General features: G+C 44.2%; 1 protein-coding gene and 1 long non-coding RNA gene across 4 annotated transcripts in view; one reads left to right on the plus strand and one right to left on the minus strand.

Moving 5' to 3' along the window:
• Positions 1–18,950, plus strand: part of ZNF638 (zinc finger protein 638) — a 68,358-nt gene extending 49,408 nt beyond the window's left edge. The window contains exons 14-26 of one of the 3 annotated variants that reach the window (XM_083757034.1): positions 158–286; positions 1,732–1,773; positions 2,144–2,284; positions 2,582–2,707; positions 3,672–3,721; positions 8,035–9,427; positions 9,999–10,052; positions 11,315–12,443; positions 12,546–12,614; positions 13,482–13,754; positions 15,945–16,034; positions 17,029–17,147; positions 18,640–18,950. In XM_083757034.1, the coding sequence (XP_083613160.1) occupies positions 158–286; positions 1,732–1,773; positions 2,144–2,284; positions 2,582–2,707; positions 3,672–3,721; positions 8,035–9,427; positions 9,999–10,052; positions 11,315–12,443; positions 12,546–12,614; positions 13,482–13,754; positions 15,945–16,034; positions 17,029–17,147; positions 18,640–18,717 (3,693 nt within the window). In that variant the 3' untranslated portion in view covers positions 18,718–18,950. The remainder of the gene's footprint in view (positions 1–157; positions 287–1,731; positions 1,774–2,143; positions 2,285–2,581; positions 2,708–3,671; positions 3,722–8,034; positions 9,428–9,998; positions 10,053–11,314; positions 12,444–12,545; positions 12,615–13,481; positions 13,755–15,944; positions 16,035–17,028; positions 17,148–18,639) is intronic. The other 2 variants (XM_083757035.1, XM_083757036.1) reach the window with 2 other exon arrangements.
• The window catches only part of LOC310853040, a 484,331-nt gene that overhangs the window by 188,091 nt on the left and 274,527 nt on the right, over positions 1–21,713 (minus strand). The gene's annotated exons all lie outside the window — the stretch shown is intronic.

Here is a 21,713-nt window from a genome sequence, read left to right on the forward strand (position 1 = left end):
CTGGACATGCAAATAAAGAGCAGAAATGCTCCATAAAGCAGTATTTCCATGAACGTTCATGGAAAACCACATAAAATTTCTGCATATTGTAACTTTGGAGGAGGCGATTATCTGGTTTCAGGTGGCTGATACAGATTTCTTCCTTCTTTTTCAAAAGGCATACCTAGAAATGAGTTGCAAAACTGCAGACTCCATGGTGCAATTTTATACCTGCTTTCCAATGTATGTGGAGACGAACCAACTGAGCATTACTTTGGCACCTGAATTCAAAGATATAAAAGATGAGGTTGGTAACTAAAACATTAAGAAAAATGGTGGGGGAGAATGCAATGTGGTCTTGTGGTATTCTAAAGACGAACACGTTTATAATGCTATCTATTTTATTTGTCTTTAAGGTGCCACAAGGCTCTTTGTTGCATCAACCGTTTGGGGGCAGGGGGCAAAGTGGGGATGGAACAGGGTATTTGCCGGCTTTTTCAATGGTGTTTCAAATATGGTCATCTGTCCTGGATGCTTTAGCTGAGATTCCTGCATTGCAGGGGGTTGGACTAGATGACCCTTGGGTCCCTTCCAACTCTTAAGATTCTATGCTATGCAATTTCACTTAAACGCACGGTGCCTAGGAACGTAACCCCTGCGTAAATTCTGAGTTGCCTGTGCTACAACCAATTAATGCAGCCACATCTTTGATCATCGGCAAATGGCCTGCTAGGAGCTGCTGTCCTCTGCTTCCTCACATTTGATTTAGTTGTGTTTCCCCCTTTTTATAAGCAAATGTGTTGTAGGACCTGTTTCAAACCCTGCCCTCTGGCCTTTCTTTCTATAAACAACTTGCTTGATACCTAGACTGCAGAGGCAGCGGTGCCAATTAGGATGATCTGAGGTTCTGTGCTTGGTGTGTCTGGGCTGGTTTGCATGGCTCAGTGCTGTGTGCAGGAGCTGAGCCAAGTATCTGGGTCCACATGCTCTTCTGCTCCCACTGCTACCCAGCTGGGAGAAGGACTTTGCTAGGGTTTCCGTTCTGTTTCATAGGATCCTGGCTCAGCATTACACATGAACCAGAGAGTCTTGATTTAACTCAATCCCTGGTTGATTGAGCATCCCAGCTTCATAACTCAAAGTGTGGAGATTTGTTTAGAATCTGGCCAGTTTTTGGTCTGAACCACATTCTCTGGTTTGTGCCCAATGCCAAGATGGGATTCTGTGAAAATGAAAGTATATGCTAGCAAAATCCTTCTTACTGCTCTATGGAAGAGGGAGGGAGCATGTAAGCCTGAGAATTTGTTAGGCTTGTTTCAGCTCACCCACATAGTGCTAAACCATGGCTTACCATGATGTGCAAAGTATCCGTCTGCCTGTTTAATCCAGTAAATAATCATGAATTAACATCTTGGGCAATTCTCCCTGGAGTTGGAAGACCAATTAAAGCAGTGCTGGAAAACAGCTATGAAAAACGAGTGTGTGTTCATGAGCCAGAGCCCCCTTTGTCAGGGGCATGGAGTGGTATTCCTGGGGGATAGGTATATCTTCAGCATGGGATTGGGGTGGTGAAAGGGGATGGAGAATGTGTTTGCAAAGTGGAGCCAAGGCTGAATGCTTTAAGAGGGTTACTGTGCTGAACACAAATCAAAACGAGACCCAGTGAAAATGGCTGTGATTTATGTATAATCTGTAAATCCGCAGACACCTTTAGTTTTCTTAAATAAATATTTTTGATCCCTTTTTCTTTAGGAAGCTATATTTGTTTCTATGATTAAAGATGTCAACCCAAAGGTAAGTAGCAGAAGCGTTACAAATTGTTATGTAGTGCTTTTCCCTATAATCATTTTGATCCCGATCATGCTGGTGGCAAACCTCAGAATGGCCCAAGTGAGGTGCAGGTGTGAGTAGCTGAAAAACTGTTCTGTGGTCTCCACAGAATAGATGGCTTAAGGAAATGAATCCAAACCTCATGCTGCCAGAGAAGGCAGGAAACAGCCAGGCTCACTGGCCTAGCAGACCTAGTGAAAGAAAAAGTCAAACTCCAAATGGAAAACATCTGCTCTGTAGTCACTGCTTAACATGGAACTTTATGGTGAAGGGTGGGCAGGAAATGGGGTACTGTAAAATAGATAAAATTGATGCCTGCGTTTTCTTTAACTAGGTGAACACAGAAAATATCCATTCACAGTTTGTGCATTTGGGCAACCTGCCAGATAAGGGATATTCAGAACTCGAAATACTTTGTGTTGGACTTCGATTTGGACGTGTAGATCACTACATGGTGATAGCAAATAAGAACAAGGTGGCTGTTCTTGTTTTGGAAACTTCTTTTTGTAAGCAGACCTGTTACTTGATGCACTCTCCCCAGAGCACCATGACACAGTTTACTATTGTGGCACAGGAACCCAGTGGCACAGGAAGGTTCTCGCCCACCCCCTCCCCAGCTGCCTTAAAGGACAGCAACAAACTCCTAGAAATAATGTTTTGCAGGAGAAAAAACTCCATATGGCTAATAAGTAATATTTACATGCGTATCACTGTACTGACTGCACAAAGGGTATACTTTAATGTTAACTTTATGCATATCTTAACTTCTAAGGCCATTCTCCAGTTGGATAGTGCTGAGTCAGCTGCATCCATGTGCCGCTTCCTGAAAAGGTATCCACACAACATTGGAGAATCACGGTTGACATTCTCACGCTCACCACAGATTGAACCGTCGCCGGTAAGTGATCTTCCTTTCTTTAAACGCGTCTCAGTTTTCCAGCTTGTGTGCATCCGTGGTGGGTTCTGAAGACTCAGCCTGGATGTGGATGTTTGCTGTTAATGCTGCTGTTCTTGCCCACTGGCACGGAAGGTTTGAAAGCTACGCAGTGGTTGGGAAACTGGACAAGAGCTCGCTTGTCTCTAGCAAGGACACAGCAGGTGCAGGAAAGCTCTGACTCTGCCCACCCACAACTAAGTCTAGTGCCACCCAATGGCTAAACTATGTAACAGTTGTGGGGAAGCTTGAGGCAGCCCAATGTGGTGGACCAGGCAGTTGGCCAAGCCAGACCCACCTGCCCTACCCATAATAATGTCATTTATGACATGGTGTGTGGAGCAAGTAAAGACGAGGATGGGACAGATTTGGAGTTTGCTGGCGCTGCCAGCCAGCTGATTGGCAGCTCCTGACTCTTTGTAAGCACTGCCTTGCGAAGGAAGGCACCAAGAATGGGTGTCTCCTGCAAAGCCCTGCACTTTGCAAGAACTGACAATCAGCTGATGCTCAGTTACACTCCAACACTCCCTCTTTCCCTGTTGCTTTTGTAGACTCATCAAGTTGCCAACTAGGTATACGGTCCAGTCTTATTCCTTGACAGGGCTTAAAATTGGGCATTAGCATGGAGTCAGGTGTAATGGGCAAAGCTTATAGTTAAGGTTGATTCCTGGGAAGTAGAAATCGTGCGATTAAAAGAGCAGAGTCATGACATACGAGTTGCCCTGTTTCCCATTTTTTCACTCTCATTTCTTTTTTTGTTGTTTTATGCAAAAGTATTTAGTTTTGGACAACTGCAGAAAAGAGCCAATTGTAGAGCCTCTTTTTCATTGCTCTTAAAATTCTATTGTGTATCTGTGGGCCGAAGTATTTCGCACGGTTTCTTGTTAATTGCTTCAAGAGCTCAGAACTGGACATTGTTTTTCAACAGGCTGAAGTCACAAGAAAGGAGGAGAAGAAACAAGAACCAGGCAACGAAAGGTTTGTTTTTTAAATATTTAAATGAACTCTGTGTGTGTGTGTGTGTGTGTGTGTGAGAGAGAGAGAGAGAGAGAGAGAGAGAGAGTGTATGTATGCATGCATGCATGCATGCATGCATGCATGTGTGGCTTTTAAGATTTGTGATTGAATAAAGTAGACTGATTATCCACCTCACCTTTCCGTAGTAAGCCCAGTATTCTGATTTATTTAGGGTTGTCACTTCTTATGTGAAACAACTTGTTCTCTGTGTATCCCTCTCACCCCTCTGTCAAGTTTTGGACTTGTCGTGCAGTCGTAGCTGCTGAAGTCAGCAAGCGTGCCTGGAATGTGTGCGTACAGTTCATATCCATGGAACTTTACCATTGACTTTAGTGGGGTGTGGACTGAACCATACACAGTATTTGCAATTCAGATGACTACAGAAAAATGACATTGGAATTAACCAGCTGCAGCAGTGCGTGCAATTCTGTGTGACAAGCCGGTGTTTTTGAATCAGTGCTTTCAAGCTCTTTCCAAGTATATAAAGATATTTTGCTGTGCAATTCATTTTTTCAAGGAGTCTACAGGTGACCCTGAAGCTGGTCTATCATGTCACGCTATTTAAGTGTAATAGAAAAGACCATTAGCGGTTTAAAGTATCCCAAGAACCATGTGCTAAATGCATAGTGCATCCTGTCAAGTGTTCACACAATATAAAATTATGGATGAGATACACAGAATTTTAATGAGTGTATTTATAATTAATTTGCATCAAAGAGAATAGGTTAAAGTAACAATGGTTTTTTTCTGTAGGTGGAAGAAAGAACATTTTTGTTTTCAAAATGACTTCTGCACCTCAAATTATCTTCCTAGATTCTTCTTAAAAGGGAGATGCATGCACAACTTTATAGCCTACAGATGTAGTTAAAATAATTGTACTCTGGCTAGCAAGTACATTTGAAAATTAACACCCGGGGTGTTTGTTACATCATAATGCTGATATGTACCCGATTTCACGTCTAATAATACTGTGTTTTTCCCCAAAGCTCTCATCTACACACGTGCAGCCTGCTTAGTTGTTGATGATATGCACCTGCAATGGAAGTATAACACACATTTCTAATCCGGTATACATACACTTGGTGCATGCAGAACCCCAGGCTCATTTGGTAACTCATTGTCTCCTTACTTGAGTGTAAACGTTGGGTCCTGAGATACTGCATCTGAAGGAAGCATTTTAACATAACCGCTGTTGAGGAAGCCCATGTAACAGTGACTTTGCATGGGTCACACCTGAGTCAGCTTCATCTGCTGGCTTTTTGCGCAAAAAACCCCCCAAAACAAACAAACCACACACCCTGTTCTCTGTTCCAAGGAAACCAGCAGCATGGCTAGTAGGCATAAAACTTGTTCTTCACTGAATCGGCTGCGCTCATGATGGAATATGGCAAGAAGAAAAAATTTTAAATTGTGGAGTACAGAAAGAAGGCAGATTTTTCTTTTTACTTGCTCCCCTGACCTTACTCTGTTGGGGAACAAATGGACACCATATGTTTTTATGGTTGATCGGACGTAATAGATGATATCTTGATTAATAAACTGTGTGTCACTTCTTCACAATGGCTATCACTTCATCTTCTGGATGAGTTGATGGACCTGCTTGTTCTGAATGTACTTTGATACCTCCTCCCATGATGGCATGTTTTCGGCAAACAGTTTTTCCCCAGAACCAGGTGGAGGTGGCTGAAGATGAGCTGAGCTTCGGATGAAGAACAGCTGTGTGTGGCTCTTTTGCCTCACTCACGTGTGGCATGCTTTTTATGGGTTGTCCTTTCCATTAGCTTCCTCAAGGGTGCAAGACTGCAACAGCAAGTGGGGTTGTGTGTCTGGTGGTTCCTTGACTTGTTTAAATTATTGCACCCTGTTGATAGAATCTTGATGTCACAACTCTATCATTCCTGAAAGCTCCATCTCTTTGGCAGGATTTTATTCTTGGCTGTGAATTCTCCTTTTTTTTTCTCCTCTGCTTTTCTTGTCTGACAGAAGGTCCTGGAACTCTTAATCTCCCAAATGAATTGCTAAAGTTCACTTTCTGCACCTAAAAACAAATTTTTAAGGACTGAATCATTGTGTGAGTAGCTTCTCTTCTTCAAGAAAGGCTCCCTTTTGGTTGAGTAGCATGACCAACCTATCTGGGAATTGTCCTGTGTAGATTCACCTGAAAAGAGTCACATGTGCAAGATGTGTTGTTGAAAGCCCAAAGAGAAGGGGATATACGTGTTAAGCCAATCTCAGTTGGATATCTTCACAATTTAGAAACATGTTCTTTGCAGTTTACCTCTGAATTCATGCAGCTGTCTGTCCAAACCATACAGATGTGTATTACTCAGGAACTTTTTTGTTTCCTCCTGGAGTTCTGTAAATTCACTAATGCCATGAAGTTGAGCTGCGTCACATCACCAATCCCAGCTGGAAGGTCCCATCTATTTTTACCAAAAGTTGGAGGAACCATACTGTTTTTGCTTGGTTCGGTTCTGGATCCTGTTTGCTGTGCTTCATTATAGTGTGCCTTGCACTCCTTACTCTCCTTGTTTCATTTACTCAAATACGCATCAGCATCCCCTTTGCAAGTCACAAAATCCATGCCTTTTGTGCTTGACCATTTATTATTATTTATTATTATTATTTATTAAATGTGTTTACCACTTTATACCCGTAGAATCTCAGATGATTAGCAGCATAAAATTGAAATATGAAAAAGGAGAAAATACTAAATAATAATAATAATAATAATAATAATAATAATAATAATAATACAACAAAGACAACCCAATAATCCAGCCTTCCACAACACAATCAGTCAGCCCAAGGCATGGTTGAAGAGGAACGTTTTCGCCTGGCACCTAAAGGTGTATAATGAAGGTGCCAGCCAAACCTCCCTGGGGAGAACATTCCACAAATGGGAAGCCACCGCAGAAATGGCCCTGTTCTCTTGTTGCCACCCTCCGGACCTCTCGAGGAGGAGGCATAAGAAGAAGGGCCTCAGAAGATGATCTCAGGGTCCAGGTAGGTTCCTGAGATCTTCTCAAATTTAGTGATCTCAAATTTTTATTTCTGTTACTTAGCAAAATTTATATACTGATTGATTGGTGTAAAACCTCAAAGTGGTTTGCAAGAAATATTAAAATTATCAATGAGAACATTATTTTTGCATATATTTTACTGCTTTGTAGTCCTATTTTTTGAGGTTTGATGTTTCCTTTTGGAATTGCTCCTGCTTGGGCAAGACACTTCCCCCCCCTTTAATCGATTGTGATAGTGGCAGTTCTTCTCCCATCAATTGCCTGCACAGTTTACACGCCTCCCCTTTTCATTTGGTTCTGCAGAATACAGCACACTAAACCCTGCCAGTTGTGCTTTGTGTGGGGGGAGGTTGTTATGGAGCTTTTATTTTGCCCTCTTTCTGAGGGCGCCTGACTCACTTCACATAACATGTAGAGCACCCAGTTTGGTGTGTGATCATCTTTCAGTTGTAATATGTGATATCTTAGCATCCTTTCCTAGGTCATCAAAGCAGAATTGCCATTACCCCAGCTTTGAAATCATTCACCTCCAGGTGGAGATTATTCTAGAGATACACTAGAATGGGCTTTCAGGAGGCACCAGTTTGGCTGTTGCTGGAAGCTCAATGGACCAAATAGAGCCTTGATCTGATTGCAGCAGGACCGTTTTTACATTCCTAATAATTATGTACTTGTAAGTGGAAGTTTTCTGGAATACTGTACATTGTCGCCTTGAATTTGGTTATTTTGGAATCTATCAGAAAGCTGAAAATGGACTAAAGGCTCAGCGAGTGTGTATGTGTGGACATTTCCACTCTTGTCTCTCTCATTTCAGTTCTCTAGGTAACACCCCATTTAGCACCCATATTTCTGGAGCGGAACTGCAGGAAGGTGGATCAAAGATCAGGAGGGTTTCCTATTCTAACTTTAAATTGGTTTATATGCACAGCCAGAGCTATGCGTCCCTGTGTTCTGTCTGTCTTTCTCCCTACCTATACTTAAACCTGACCTGTCACCTCCAAGGTACACAGAGCACACATGCATACTGACTAGTACCATTAGAGAAATGCTAAGATGCCTGCCATGCTGAAGCAACCTAAGAGAGAGCTAGAATTTGGCTCATTGTGAAAACCAGTTTGGTTGTTAGGCCAGATTTCCTAATGCTAAGCTCTGTTGCATCAGGAAATCCCAACCGTTGGCGTCGAGGGGTTATTGATTACTGTGGAGTTCTCAACATAGCTTGATTTCTTCTGTCTTTTTAAATATATTTAGCCCTGACTTGAACACATTTCCCGAAGGATCAGGAGTGGTGCACCCAGCTGCTGTTCCTTCACCAAAGCCTCCTGAGGCCAAGGAAGAACCAAGTTTTGATCAGAAGCCTAGGATTCCAGAAGAGAAGACTGAAGAAGACTCAAGACCCGTTGAGAAAGTGGTATGTGAAGTGGCATCAGAACCATCAAAGACAGAAGGATCAGAAGAGGATTCTGGAATTGGAGCAACAACCACACCTACTATGCCAGTTGATTTAGGATCATCTGAAGTAAAATCCGAAGGAGTTCTTCTTACTTTGCCATCCAATTTGGAGAAGGAAGAAAAAATTACAGACACCTCTAATGATGAATTTCTGGAAAATGCACCTGCAGCTGCTGGAGAAAACAAAAGTGAAGAAGTAGCCACTCCTTTTGGTAAATCACCGGAAGAATTATCCAGCACGACTGAAGCGGAGAGCATAGGAGTAGACTCTGTCACGACTGTGGAAGGAGAAGACACAGTTGCTGCCACCTCTGAGACATTTCCAGTGGACTCTGCAGAAGTTGCCGTGGAGGAAGTGTCAAGTGGCAACGCACAGTCAAATAGCAAGCCAATAACCCAAGAGGCAGATAGTACTGAAGCATTACTCAATATATCAGAAACACCTACACATCAGGTGATTGGGGGGGTGACAGACAAGGAATCTGAAATCCCCTGTTCCGCAGCTGAAGCTAATATAGTGGTGGAATCTGAGGCAGCGGTGCTGGAAGCTGTGGAAGTCACAGAGGAGAAACCTGAATTGCATGTAGTCAAGACGGAGACAACTTTAGAGAAGCAACCTGAAAGGCTGGTATCAAATGATGGACCAACCAAGGAGGAGAAACCTGAAAAGAATACAGACGACAAGAGTCCTGAACAAATTCTACCCAAGGCACAGCCCAGTAAAGGACCGGGACAAGCGGCTGAATCCATCAGTAAAGGACCGGGACAAGCGGCTGAATCCGTCAGTCTTGCATCAGAATCAACATCCAGTGCGGAGACTACTTCTGTTAGTGAAAGTATGCTAAAGGCTCCAGTGTCTGCCCCAAATGTATCCAAGACAAAAGCTTCGACTCTGAGAAAAGAGGAGCAGAAGACTCCTGCGAAGCCGGCAACCAGGAGCCGCACCGTCACTGAAAAGAAAGTGGTGTCAAAAGAAGCGAGTCAGCAAAGGCCTCCGAGCAGCAGGTCAAATGTGACAGATGGCGGCAAGTCTAAGCCCAACGTACGTTCTTTTGTTTTTAAGTTAGGCATTGGGAAGAGTTCATCGCTGCCAGACAAGGACTCCCCAGTGGAAACTAAGGGTAGCTCAAAGCAGACCCCGGAGCGGGAGAGTAGATCATCCAGTGTGAAGCGAGACAGCGGCAGCAATAAGGTGAGAAGGGCTAAAGTGCTGGCTCCTTGTGACTGGCTGGTAACTAACGTTGACGCTTCTTCCAGATCCTGAACCAGTGCAGTGATAGCCTGTTCCCTTCCCCTTCCTCTAAGCGGTTGCATTAAGCGGGGCAAACATGGCAGGCGGGTATCCTGCCGTCTCTAGATTCATGGCACACACAGCTCGAAAGCGGTTCACTCAGAAGCACTCGGTGGACTGGAACTTCTTCTGGGTAAACCTGAGAGTAGAGCACCAGCTCTTCACGGTGCAGTTCTGAATGGGCGGCAAGTATTGTTCATTCTTTCCCTTGCTGTCGCTGTCTCCTCTGTCGTGAGGTGAGGCTTTCTGTGTCGAATCCTGGCGGTTTTGCACATACTGGATGCTGAGAAGGGACCACTTACTCACCAGGTGGTTGGTGCGCTCAATACCCGGATCTTAAAAATGATTGGCACGGTCTTAACTTTCTTAGCGTTTAATGCATTTCATCCAATTTTAAAGGGGGAAGTCGTGTATTGGTGAGCTTGCAATTCTGTTGTTTTGATTCTTGTTCCCCTTTCTAAATTTTCTTCAGGTATCTGCTGGGAGAACTACTAGAAGTTCTAAAAGCTGCACAAAACCAAAAGAGGTAAGGAAAGAAACAAAGCGAGTGACAGCATTAGAATTACAATCATTTCAAGAAGCACCTGAAATAAGGTCTCTGCAGTGAGTTTTTGAAGGGGTATTTTTTCTTACCACTTTCCTGTCGACTAAAAAATCATTATAATTCTCATGGTCATATAATACCACAACCGGAGAAAGCTGCTATGGCTCAGAACTTAAGACTCTAGATTACCTTAAGAAAGATGGGCACTGTATTATTATTATTATTATTATTATTAGGAAACAAGGTGAGGGTCATTTTTCTGACCTATTCTGACCTTTTGTTTGAACAACTGATGGAACTGAACACAGTTCCACTTAAATTTTGGATTTGGATTACATGGGTTGTGTTTCCTGCGCTGGAGCAGGGGGCGAAAACCAGCCTATGCTGTTGGTGTGATTCGAGAGATGAGAGAGGGAAAGTGTGAGGTGGGGGAGGTTCTGAGTTTTTTCTACAAACACAGCAATTGCTTCATAGCAGTAACAATAATATCCCAGTTTTTTCTTTTCCTTTTTTTTTAAAAAGGTTACCACATTTCTTCTTCAAAGTTTGGGTTCCTAGGAACTTTGGTGGGTAAAGGGTAAAAAGTTGCTGCATTTAAATTATAGAATTCCCTTCCACAAGATGTAATGGCAGTCACCAGCTTGGAGGACCATCCAAGCAGACGAGACACATTCACAGAGGAAAAGACGCTCATCTACGGTTGCTCACGGCAGCTATGTTCCACCTCTCCTGTCAGGCAGGAGGCCTCTCAATACCAGTTGCAGGGAGGGTGTAGTTGTTGCACACATGTCTTGCTTGTGAGCTTCCCCATGGTGCCTGGTTGGCTGCTGTGGGAACAGGAATCTGGACTGGAGGGGCCTTTGCCTTGATCTAGTGTTTGGTTTGGTTTGGTTTGGATTAGTTGTTTATAAAATTTGTATGCACCCCTTCATCCATAGATCTCAGGGCGGTTCACAACATAAAATTGCAATATATAAACCGCAAAATACCTGGTCTATGTTCTTTAGTCATGCTAAGCTCAAAAGCCTTTACTTACACCCCCATTTTAGGGCAAAGCCCCTCCAGATAGCAGCTTCTATAAACAGTAGTTAAAGACACAAATCCTGTGTTTGTATGGCCACGGTAAATTTCTGTTTCTATGTTCACCTCTTTGGTTTTGAACTGCCCTTACTGGGCATCATTGTCACCATACCTCTGCTGATTTCTCTTGCTCGCTAAAGCTGAGCTTTGTTTTTCTTTTGTAGGAAGAAGAGCTTTCTCCATTTAACTTGGATGAGTTTGTTACCATGGATGAAGTTCTAGAGGAGGTGGACTCTCCCACTCAGCCCAGGAGAAACCCCGTACGGGGCAAAAGGAAGGATCACACCAAGAAAAGCCTTCCTTCTGAGCCGAGTTCCAAGAAAAGGAAGGGCAAGAGCTCTGCGCACGTTGATGAGAATGAGCTTTCCTTTGTTACTCTGGATGAGATTGGAGAAGATGAAGGTGGAATGTTGCAGGCTGAGCTTCTGAACTTGGAAGCCGTGCCAGATTCCCAGACTTTGGTCACGGTGGATGAAGTGAACGACGAGGAGGAGTTGATTGATGAAGTGATCAAAGATCCACAGTCACTTGTTACTTTAGATGAGATATCAGAGCAAGAAGACCCTAAGGATGCGTTCGCTTTAGGGGATAATGAGTCAGACCTTAAAGCAGAGCCCTTAGTCACCGTGGATGAAATTGGAGAAGTGGAAGAGATGCCGCTAAGTGAGCTGTCACATTTCAAGGTTGGCGAGGCCATAAAATCCAGGGAGGGTGAGAAGCAGGTTGTTGAGGATCCTGGAGAGGATCCTGGAGATTTCCTTTCTTCTCAGATCCCAGAAGATCCCAGCACTCTAGTTACCGTGGACGAGATCCACGAAGACATCGATGATCAGCATCTGGTGACTTTGGATGAAGTGGTGGAAGATGACGAAGACTTCCTGGCGGACTTCAATCGCTTGAAAGAAGATCTTAACTTTGTTACTGTAGACGAGGTTGGAAGCGAGGATGAGGAAGAGAGGAAAAGTGACTCTCCTCCCCCCGCAGAAGTGAAAGAGTCAGTTGCTGACAGTATATCGGGGGAAGAGGTTGTCATGGCAGTAGCTGTACCAGAAGAGGATGTGGCCAAGCCAGAAGAAGCTGGAACTCCAGGTGAATCTCTGGCCAAGAAGAGAGAGCAGGCCTCGAAGGAACAACTTGAAGGAACTGAGGCTCAGGCAGAGGAGCCTCAAGAGGAGACCTGCATTTCTGTGGCTGCCACAGTTGACAAGCCGGCTGCCTTAATAGACACAGAAAAGGATGAAGAAACAAGCCGGACGCCTGAAGCTGACACAGGGTGTGAGCAGCCAGTGGCAGGTAGGAACGGAGTTATGTCTTAACATGGCTCAACCCCATGGAAGAGGTGAAAGCCACCTGAGCAAAAGTGTCAGAATTATATATGCAACCTTCTACTTGCAGAACCAATATTGAACCAGGCAGAAATGCCAGATAGCGAGAGCAGTATGAGGGAGGACCAGCAACCACCTGGTGAGATTTATTTACTTGAGTCTTGCATGTCTCTCCTGCTTTTCCTTCCAGGAGCTCAAGAGGGCAGGCAAGTTGCTTCTCTCCCCATTTTGATCCTGTGAGGTAGCTTCAGGCTTCAGGCTGAGAGACTTGACTGGCCCAAGCTCCCCTAAAGAGCTTCATGGGGATTTGAACCCTCCTCTAGCTCAGAGTCTGACACACTTGCCACACTGGAGACTCATGCAAAGATGAGTTCCTGCGTGATGTACCTCTCAGTTAGGCGTGTTGCAAGAAAGGAACTCTATTGTTTCTCTTTCCACTAATCTGAGCTCATGCAAACTCCTTTAAGAGTCTCTAGGTGCCACTGAACATAGGCTCTCCTGAGAGCGATGGCCTATTAGAAACATATTACCAAGAGGTCCACACTAGGCAAATTTGGAGTTCCAGGCAGGACCCATGAAATTCCTTGCAGCTTGGGCCCTGCATGCCTTAGTCTCTGTGTCCCATTTATAGTCCCTGAAGTTGCCTTGTACACTCATAGTGTGACAAAGGCTTTAGGCATGTTAGTGCTGGCATGGGGGACCTCCAGCCTGCGGGCCCACAAGGCTTTTGTCTGGAAACGTACTTTGCATGATTTTCTTGTACGATTCTCTGAATGGGTTTGGTTGTCTGGATGCAGAATTTTGAGAAATGTTTGTCAAAATGAAAAGAAGGGAAGTCTTCATTTTGAAGACCACAGTTCTGCATGAATTAAAAAGATGAAGCTCTTAAACTTCTTATGTTTGGCAATGATTATTAGTCCTTACTGATAATGCAACTCAAACTGTTGTTAGTTCCTCAAGATCTGAGGAAGAGTAACTGAGCTGTCTGACATTTATGCTGAACTAGAGCCGGATAGTCGTGGAGAGGGTGCTGTTGTTAGAGAAGCTGATACGGAAGTTGAAGAAAGCTCTGCATCCACTGCCAGTGAGGAGAAAGCAGGAGAAAATGTGCAGATGCCTTCCTCAGATGTGAGTGTTTCTATGGCAGACAGTCAGGCCACGGCCACAGCAGAACTGGACACAAAATCTGAACCTCAAGACCAGGTTCCCAGTGCAGATTTGAAGGAGGAGAGCTGCAGTGAGGTGACGTCTTCACAACCTTCTGAGAAGCCTGAAAAAGGTAGGAGCCAGAAAGCAGTTTTGTAGTTTTTATGTCCTTGGTTTGAGTTAGGTGAAAGCTGACAGAACAGCCCAACAGATGCTTGCAGTTGTTTCTATCAGGTAGTCTCTCCAAACCGTTCAGCACCTCAGGCATGGTGCATCTGTGTGGCTAAGAGACGGAGCTATGACTCAGGAAGGCCATGGCTCACATTCATTTTTGAATCTACCTTGAACTCACTAAGGGGCCTTTGGTAAGCCACACCCTTCGCCTTCATCCTCCCAGCCACAGTATGGGAACAATAATACTGACTTGCCTTATAAAATTGTAAGCACTGCAACATCGTTATCCTCATCACTGTTGCTATTTGTCGTAATGGTATCACAGTCAGTGCAAGCCAATTTTGAATATCTGTATTTGCAAGTGGAGATGAAATTACTGCTTCAGATGCAGTGAGCAGGCGGTAAAGCTCCCAGTTCAAAAAAAAGCTGTCTAATGGGTTGCTTTAAGAGATATTGGCAAAGTAACCCGCCAGTGTCTCTCTGCTTGTGTTTGCTGAGCTCTTTCACATTCCACCTAGGGCCAGGAATTTATCAGGACCCCCCGTTTTATTGCTCAGGAGTAGGGAGGCACAATGGAGGTGGGGAAAAGCAATGCTCCTTGGCTTTCCTAGACCTCACTCCACAAGAGCCTCGCCCTGGTAGTGCGCTGGCCTGTGCTTGAGGAATAGAGCTCATGTAAGAAGCTGCTGCAAAGTTACTAACGACTGCGTCTGCACATGCTTACACAACCTCTGTTATGTGGGATCCGCAGAGGCTGGCTATATGGTACCAGATCCAGATAAGTTCTCCGTATTAACTTGTGAAGGCCTCCATTGCATGGGACCGTATCAACCATCTTGGATCCTGTGGTCAGCAAGGGGTGCTTATCTCATCATCCCACCAGCGAGCTCAGTCAGCTGCGTGGTGACGCAAGAGAGAACTCTTCCTCTGGAGGCATGGAGGGCAGTAACTCTGATGGGTTTCCACCAGCAAGTAAAGACAATGTTCTCCCAGGCATTTGGAATAAATTAGTGAATGTCTCTTACTTGGTTTTAGTGATTGCTGTTAAGGCTGAAAGAAATGCTGTATCCTCAGCCCTGCTGTATACTTCAGATCAGGCACCCCCAAACTTGGCCCTCCAGATGTTTTTGGGACTACAACTCCCATCATCCGTAGCTAACAGGACCAGTGGTCAGGCATGATGGGAACTGTAGTCCCAAAACATCTGGAGGGGCAAGTTTGGGGGTGCCAGCTTCAGATGATTCCTGTGTGTTTTTAATATGTTGGAAACTGCCCTCTGATCCCCATGCGTCGTGGAAAGCGGTCTGCAGTTTTGAAAGCGAAGCTAAATGCGAGCCCCAGTGGGTCGAAAATTTAAAGAGAGAGATTAGAGCTAGGATTAGGTTGAGGTTATGAAGGGGTTCAGGTGAAGCAGGCAGACAAGAAATCTAACGAGCCAAGCCACATGGGCATCCTTGGAGACCCTTCTCTGAGCATCCTCACCTGGTGTGGCATAGCCAGTGACTGTGAGGGGAAAGGGCCTTTTCAGTAACACCCACCACTGAGTCAGTGTCAAATAGGGGTGTCCTGACACTGAGGACTCGATTGCTGAAGGCAGCCCTGTTTTGGGAAGCTTTTAATGTTTGATGTTTTATTCTGTTTTTAATCTCTTGGGAGCCACCCACAGTGTCTGGGGAAACGCAGCCGGGTGGGTGGAGGTATAAATAATAAATAATAATAATAATAATAATAATTATTATTATTATTATTATTACAGGTACAGTGGTCTGGTTTGCATGTAACATTAAAACCAGATTCTGGCTTAGCTTGACTCTGTAGGCATGCTGGTGCGTGGAGCGAGAACCAAACTGTTTTGTCTCTCCTCCTCTCCTGCTGCTGCATTTCCCTACAAAGTGAAAGCTTTGCTTAGTGTTCTGCGCAAACCTGGGGAGACAAATTTGGGTTTGCCTAGGGTTGCACATAATCATGGTTTAGCTCCTAGGGGCGGGGGGGGGGGGGCAAAGCAGCTGCTGTATTCCTGCTGTGTACCAGCACAGTCTCTTATTCATGCTTCTCCGTAGTTTATTTTTATATGTGAACATGGCATTGTTACTATACTGCATCTCCTGGGGGGGAAATAGGTATGCTAATTAAAATGTTGCTCTTATAGATTTAACTGACTCAGAATGCGAGGAACCAGAGTCTAAACGGAGAAAAACAGATTCTTCAGAGAAATGCAAGGCTCCAAGCCAGTTGAAAGGTAAGATCGTGTTACGTTCTAAAATAACAAGCACTTCAAACTTCTTATCACCTGCTTCCTATTTAACTATTTACTAATTCAGCGGTAATTTGTGGTGAATCTTTTGATCTGTCCCCACATTTGGGATGTAATAGAGTTGGGAGTTGGTGTTGCTGTTGCTCTTTAAGCAAATGAAGCAGGGTTTTTTTGTCTTGGTTTTGCTCTAGTATGGTCCTATGGTTTTGCTCTATGTGTGGTCCTGCATCCACGTGTGGTATCCTGTGGAAGTGACCTGAGGACTTCTTTCTGTGTTTTGCATGACAATATTAACAGTGACATGAATCTTACAGTTTGTTACCTGTGATAAAATTAGCAATTTATCCAACTGCTTCCTAAATACCTGTCATGGATACAGAGCCTATCCATCTCCTGAAGTGCCCCTATATCTCTCTAATACATCAGAACTAGCATAAATCAGTGTTTCCCAACCTTGTGCCTCCAGATGTTTTTGGCCTACAACTCCCATCATCCCTAGCTAGCAAGACCAGTGGTCAGGGATGATGGGAGTTGTAGGCCAAAAACATCTGGAGGCACAAGGTTGGGAAACACTGGCATAAATCAATTTTAAAAAGCTTAAACAGCCCAAGTAGCATAAATAACCAGACCTAAATAGCATAATTAACAAAGCAACGTAAATACAAAAAACAGTATAAACCGCTTAAGCTACATACAGAGGTAACATAGCACAATTAAGCTAAGTATTATAATTACATGGCAATGCTAGGTCATCTGAAATTATGGTTTATAGGTATAGTAGTTATGAAAACTGTCTTAAGCTTCAATGCTTTCTGAATCATTGTCACAAAAGGAAATAGATAACTTTTGCATTTGTAAAGGGAATCTTCTGGTTGTTGTGGCCTTTTGTGTCATTTTCCCTCTTTTGCCCCTATCTGGGCAAAATAAAAGGATGACTTGGATTTGCACTTGTTAATGTGTGTGCCCTTTCTCTTTTAAGATTTGGATTTCCTTGTTCCAAAAGCTGGCTTTTTCTGTCAGATCTGTTCCTGTTTCTGTGTGGATGAAGCATCCATGAAAACCCATTGCCAATCTCAGCTCCACAAGGAAAATATGGAGGTAGTACTTACTTGTTATCTTTTGTGCTTCCTTCTGGTGAATGAAATGTTTTTATTGAAAAATGGAAGTCCATTTCTCCTGGAGTGTGACATCTCAGGCACTAGGAGGGCATTGGGGGCCTTTGTAAATCAGATAATTGTGGAATTGTGAAGTCGGTAGGGACCACAAGGGTCATCTAGTCCAACCCCCTGCAATGCAGGAATCTTTTCCCAACGCGAGGCTCGAACCCACAGTTGGGAAAAGAGTTATGCTCTACCAAGTGAGCTGTTCCAGGCTTATGCAAAAACCATGCCATGTTTCTGTCCCAGGAGGTCAAACTTACTTATATGTGGTATTATCTCCAGATTCTCTGTACATATACACACATGCATATAAAAGAGTGCAACTGATCCTAGCAGCAGTGCGCTATGAGGGGCTCATTAATCTCGGGGCAAACTGTACTTTAGGGACGCAGGTGGCACTGTGGGTTAAACCACAGAGCCTAGGACTTGCTGATCAGAAGGTCGGCGGTTCGAATCCCCACGACGGGGTGAGCTCCCGTTGCTCGGTCCCAGCGCCTGCCAACCTAGCAGTTTGAAAGCACCTCCGGGTGCAAGTAGATAAATAGGACCGCTTACCAGCGGGAAGGTAAACGGCGTTTCCGTGTGCGGCTCTGGCTCGCCAGAGCAGCGATGTCACGCTGGCCACGTGACCCGGAAGTGTCTCCGGACAGCGCTGGCCCCTGGCCTCTTAAGTGAGATGGGTGCACAACCCCAGAGTCTGTCAAGACTGGCCCGTACGGGCAGGGGTACCTTTACCTTTACCTTTACCTGGCGGGAGGGTAAACGGCGTTTCCGTGCGCTGCTCTGGTTCGCCAGAAGCGGCTTAGCCATGTTGGCCACATGACCCGGAAGCTGCACGCCGGCTCCCTCAGCCAATAAAGCGAGATGAGCGCTGCAACCCCAGAGTCGGCCACGGCTGGACCTAATGGTCAGGGGTCCCTTTACCTTTTACCTTTTAAAGTATACTTTAATGCCAGTTTTAAATGCATTTTAACTCTTATTTCCAACAAGTTTACTTTTTAATGTTGCAAGCAGCTTTGAGCCCCGTTTTGGAAGAAAAGTGGTATGTAGGTATGTTGAATAAATAATAAACCTGATTTGGGGGTCTGTGACATTTTAGAAGTTGAAGGTCCTGCCCACTTCCTACCCAGTCTCCTAACGCCCAGATTCCCAAGGCTAGAGTGTCCTATCATGCTGGCCAGTCTTCTCTGTGCAGTCACACATATGGGTCCAGAGCCAGTGCAGACATCATTTTGAACTTTCTAGAGCCAGGCTAGCGTTTGGCAGGCTGCCCACCCCCACCCTCAGGGCTTTGCCCCTTTCCTAAATAAACCAGCCAGCAACCAGGGAAGTGGAATGTCGCCTGAGCGATGGCATTAAAGCACCCCCCTCAAAAACCTGAGGAGGTTCTCAGTCGCTGCAAAAGAGTTTGTTTCTGTGTTTCTCTGCAGAAATTCATGATCAAGAGTACAGCGGAGGAAAAGAAAAAGGAGGGTGACGGGGAAGCCAAGGAGCAGAGCTCGAGGTGATACGAAGATAGGAAGAGCCTCCCCAAACTTCACTTAGGGTCCAGTCAGTTCTGTGTATCGTGTTCATGTTTCCTTTTGTTCCTTTGAAGATTTCCATGTGGTATACATGTTGTATATAGTTTATTCAGTATAGGTGGACTGATCTGAATAATGCGGTGGCTCTGGGTTGCTGTTTGCAGTGATGCTGGTTGGGTTCGAATAAATGTTCCTACTGTGCTGCTGGCACAGATGTACACGGCGTTTGTTTTTTATCAGCTCAACGCTGCCTGTTCTGGTGTGTTGAAAAGCCAGACTTTGTGTCGCTGACAGATGTCTCCTGTCTGAATCCAGAAGATGTAGAGAATCACTGTTGCTCAGGGCTAATGTAGTAACAGTTTTAGTCTGTTGCAACAAAACAGCCTTGTATCACCTTAAAGACCAGCACATCTTTGGTGACAGGAGCTGCTTGCTGAGTATAGAGACAGAATATGACAAAGAACAGAATCACCGCCTCCATGGTTTTCTTTAGCGTCATGTTTCCAGTGTCGGAATGGAAGACAAAGCTGCATAAATGCTGTGTTGCCTCTCCCAAAAGAAAGCCGGATCTCAGAAGGAAATTTCCCTAACTCAAGAGTTCTTTCTCATTCTTTAATTTTCAAAAATGTACAGTCTATAAAAGCACATGGGTAATGTTCAGGAAGAAAATGAATTTAATTTGCAAGTGTCTGAATTAAGACTGAGCACCTTGAGGAATTCCTAGGTGGTTTTAATTATTTGTGGTAGATAATAAGACATTTAATTGATTCAGTTTTGCTGTATTTAACTATTGCTGAGTATTCTGAAAGGGGACGAGAGAAACCCATAATGTGTTGCCAAGTTGCAAATGCTTTTATTTAGAGAATGCAACTTTCTTACCAGAACACTATATGTGTAATTCTAATTTAGTCTTTGTGCCATCCTGGTAATAAAAATCACACACACCCTGCAAAAAAATACATTTTATTTTTTTTTTGTTTCACCAGAAAGCTCGGAATTCCAGTAGTCAAAAGATAAGTTTGTGCTGCAGTTCTATACTCCGTTAGCTGCGAGTTGAGAGCAACCTGTTGGATCAAGCCGGTGGCCCATCGAGTTCAGCATCCTGCTCTCAGGGTGACTCCCCTGATGACTGTGGGAAGCCAGCAAACAGGATCTGAACACAGCAGCACTCGGCTCATCTGCAGTTCCCAGCAACTAGTATTCAGAGACAGAGAGCCTCCCACAGTGATCTAGCATACACTGAACTCAGTGGGACTTACATCTGAGTAGACTGGCTTAGGATTGTGCTGTTTCTTTGTCCTGAGGATGATGATGATGATGATGATGATGATAATAATAATAATAATAATAATAATAATAATAATAATAATAATTATACCCTGCCCAACTGGCTGGGTTTCCCCAGCCACATATTTGCTTCCCTTCCCCCCCCCCCAAAAAAATATATATATATATTCAAAAGCTAGAGGTTCCTTAGTTGGATGTTTGCCATTCTCTGAACATCCTGTCTGATTTGCAGACATGTTCACGTGCTCCTCTTTTTCTAACAGGTACATTTAGGCAGCTTGCACATGTTTTTTGTTTTTTGTTTTTTTATTGATTGTATTGCACATGCACACAAATCAAAATGCACAAACCTAAACAAAAGAAGAAGAAATACAAATGCTTATGTAGAGAGAGCAAAAAAGAAAAGAATAAAAGCAGAAACTCCAGAAAGGAAGAAAGAAGTAAGAGATATAAATATATGCCTCTCGTAAGCACATTTAGATCTTGTTTTTTAGTATATGTGCTGCCGAAGCGAGCACAGCACATTTAGATCTTGAAAAAGACAAAGAAAGAAAAGGAAAAAGGGAGCATACATAAAACAACATTAGTTCGTTCTTCAATAAACTAAGACATTTAAACAAAAAAAGAAAAGCATTTTATTATGGTCTTCCGCCAACTTCACAACAGTTCATTCTTTCTAAGCAGCTTGCAAATGTTATGGACCCTCTGACCAGTTTCAATGGGTATGAAGGCCACTTGCCAGCAGTAGGCAGTGCCAGAAACAAAAGTGGGTGACCTTTGTCTAGTCACCCTGAGACATGGCATGACTTCCCCTGGACAGATGAATACAAACTATTATTTACACACAAAACTACACAATTGCCACAAATTTTTAATCTTTTGGGATATAGATTTGGGACAAACACCACATTTGGTGCTGTTCATCACACGTGATAAGAACTTTCGCCCTGGGATGTGGGCTGGTTGCTATTAGTACCCAGTGCCACTTTTGGGGACATCCAGTCTAGAAGCTGAAAAGGGTTGACTTGGTTCTTTCTTCTAAAATGTAAGCTGGCGCTGCGTTTCATGACCCTATAAAACCTGGAATCGTTCTGCCAGGATCTTCCAGCCATGGCAGCTTCTGAATCCTGTCTTTAGTTTCCGTTTCCACTGTTGAGAAAAGAGCCTGACTTTCGGTAACTAGAACAGTAACTCCCATATATCGGGGGGAGTGGCAGATGGGTGGGATGGGGGGAAATGTCGAAAGTATGCAGAGATACAAAAAATGGGAGCTTGAAGCAACCGAGTGTGGAATACTGACTTTTGACAGGGAGGTGGACTGAAAAGCAGGAGGTAAGGTAAGCGAACAGGCTGCCCTAATGCACATAGACATTAAAAGTGTAGGGGCAGCCTTATTCTCCGGATGGATCACTTCCTCATCCTCATTGAGAATCTACCTCAAAATGTTCCCAGGGACAGAAAAGGTCATTGAAGAAACCAATATATTTTAACGTAGCTGGGATCGGGTACCACTATGTCTGTCCCACCACAAAATGCCTCTAAAACGTGCACAGCCTGGAAGTCACTTTGGACTCACAGCTGTACATGGAGGCGTAGGTCAATTCTTTGTCCAGGGCAGCTGTCTCCCAGCTCCATCTGATACTCAGGTTGAGACCCTATCTGCCCGCCGACTGTCTCGCCAGAGTGGAGAAAGC

Source organism: Podarcis gaigeae (genome assembly GCF_964106915.1).
Source record: "Podarcis gaigeae genome assembly, chromosome: 9".
Classification (NCBI taxonomy): Eukaryota; Metazoa; Chordata; class Lepidosauria; order Squamata; family Lacertidae; genus Podarcis; species Podarcis gaigeae.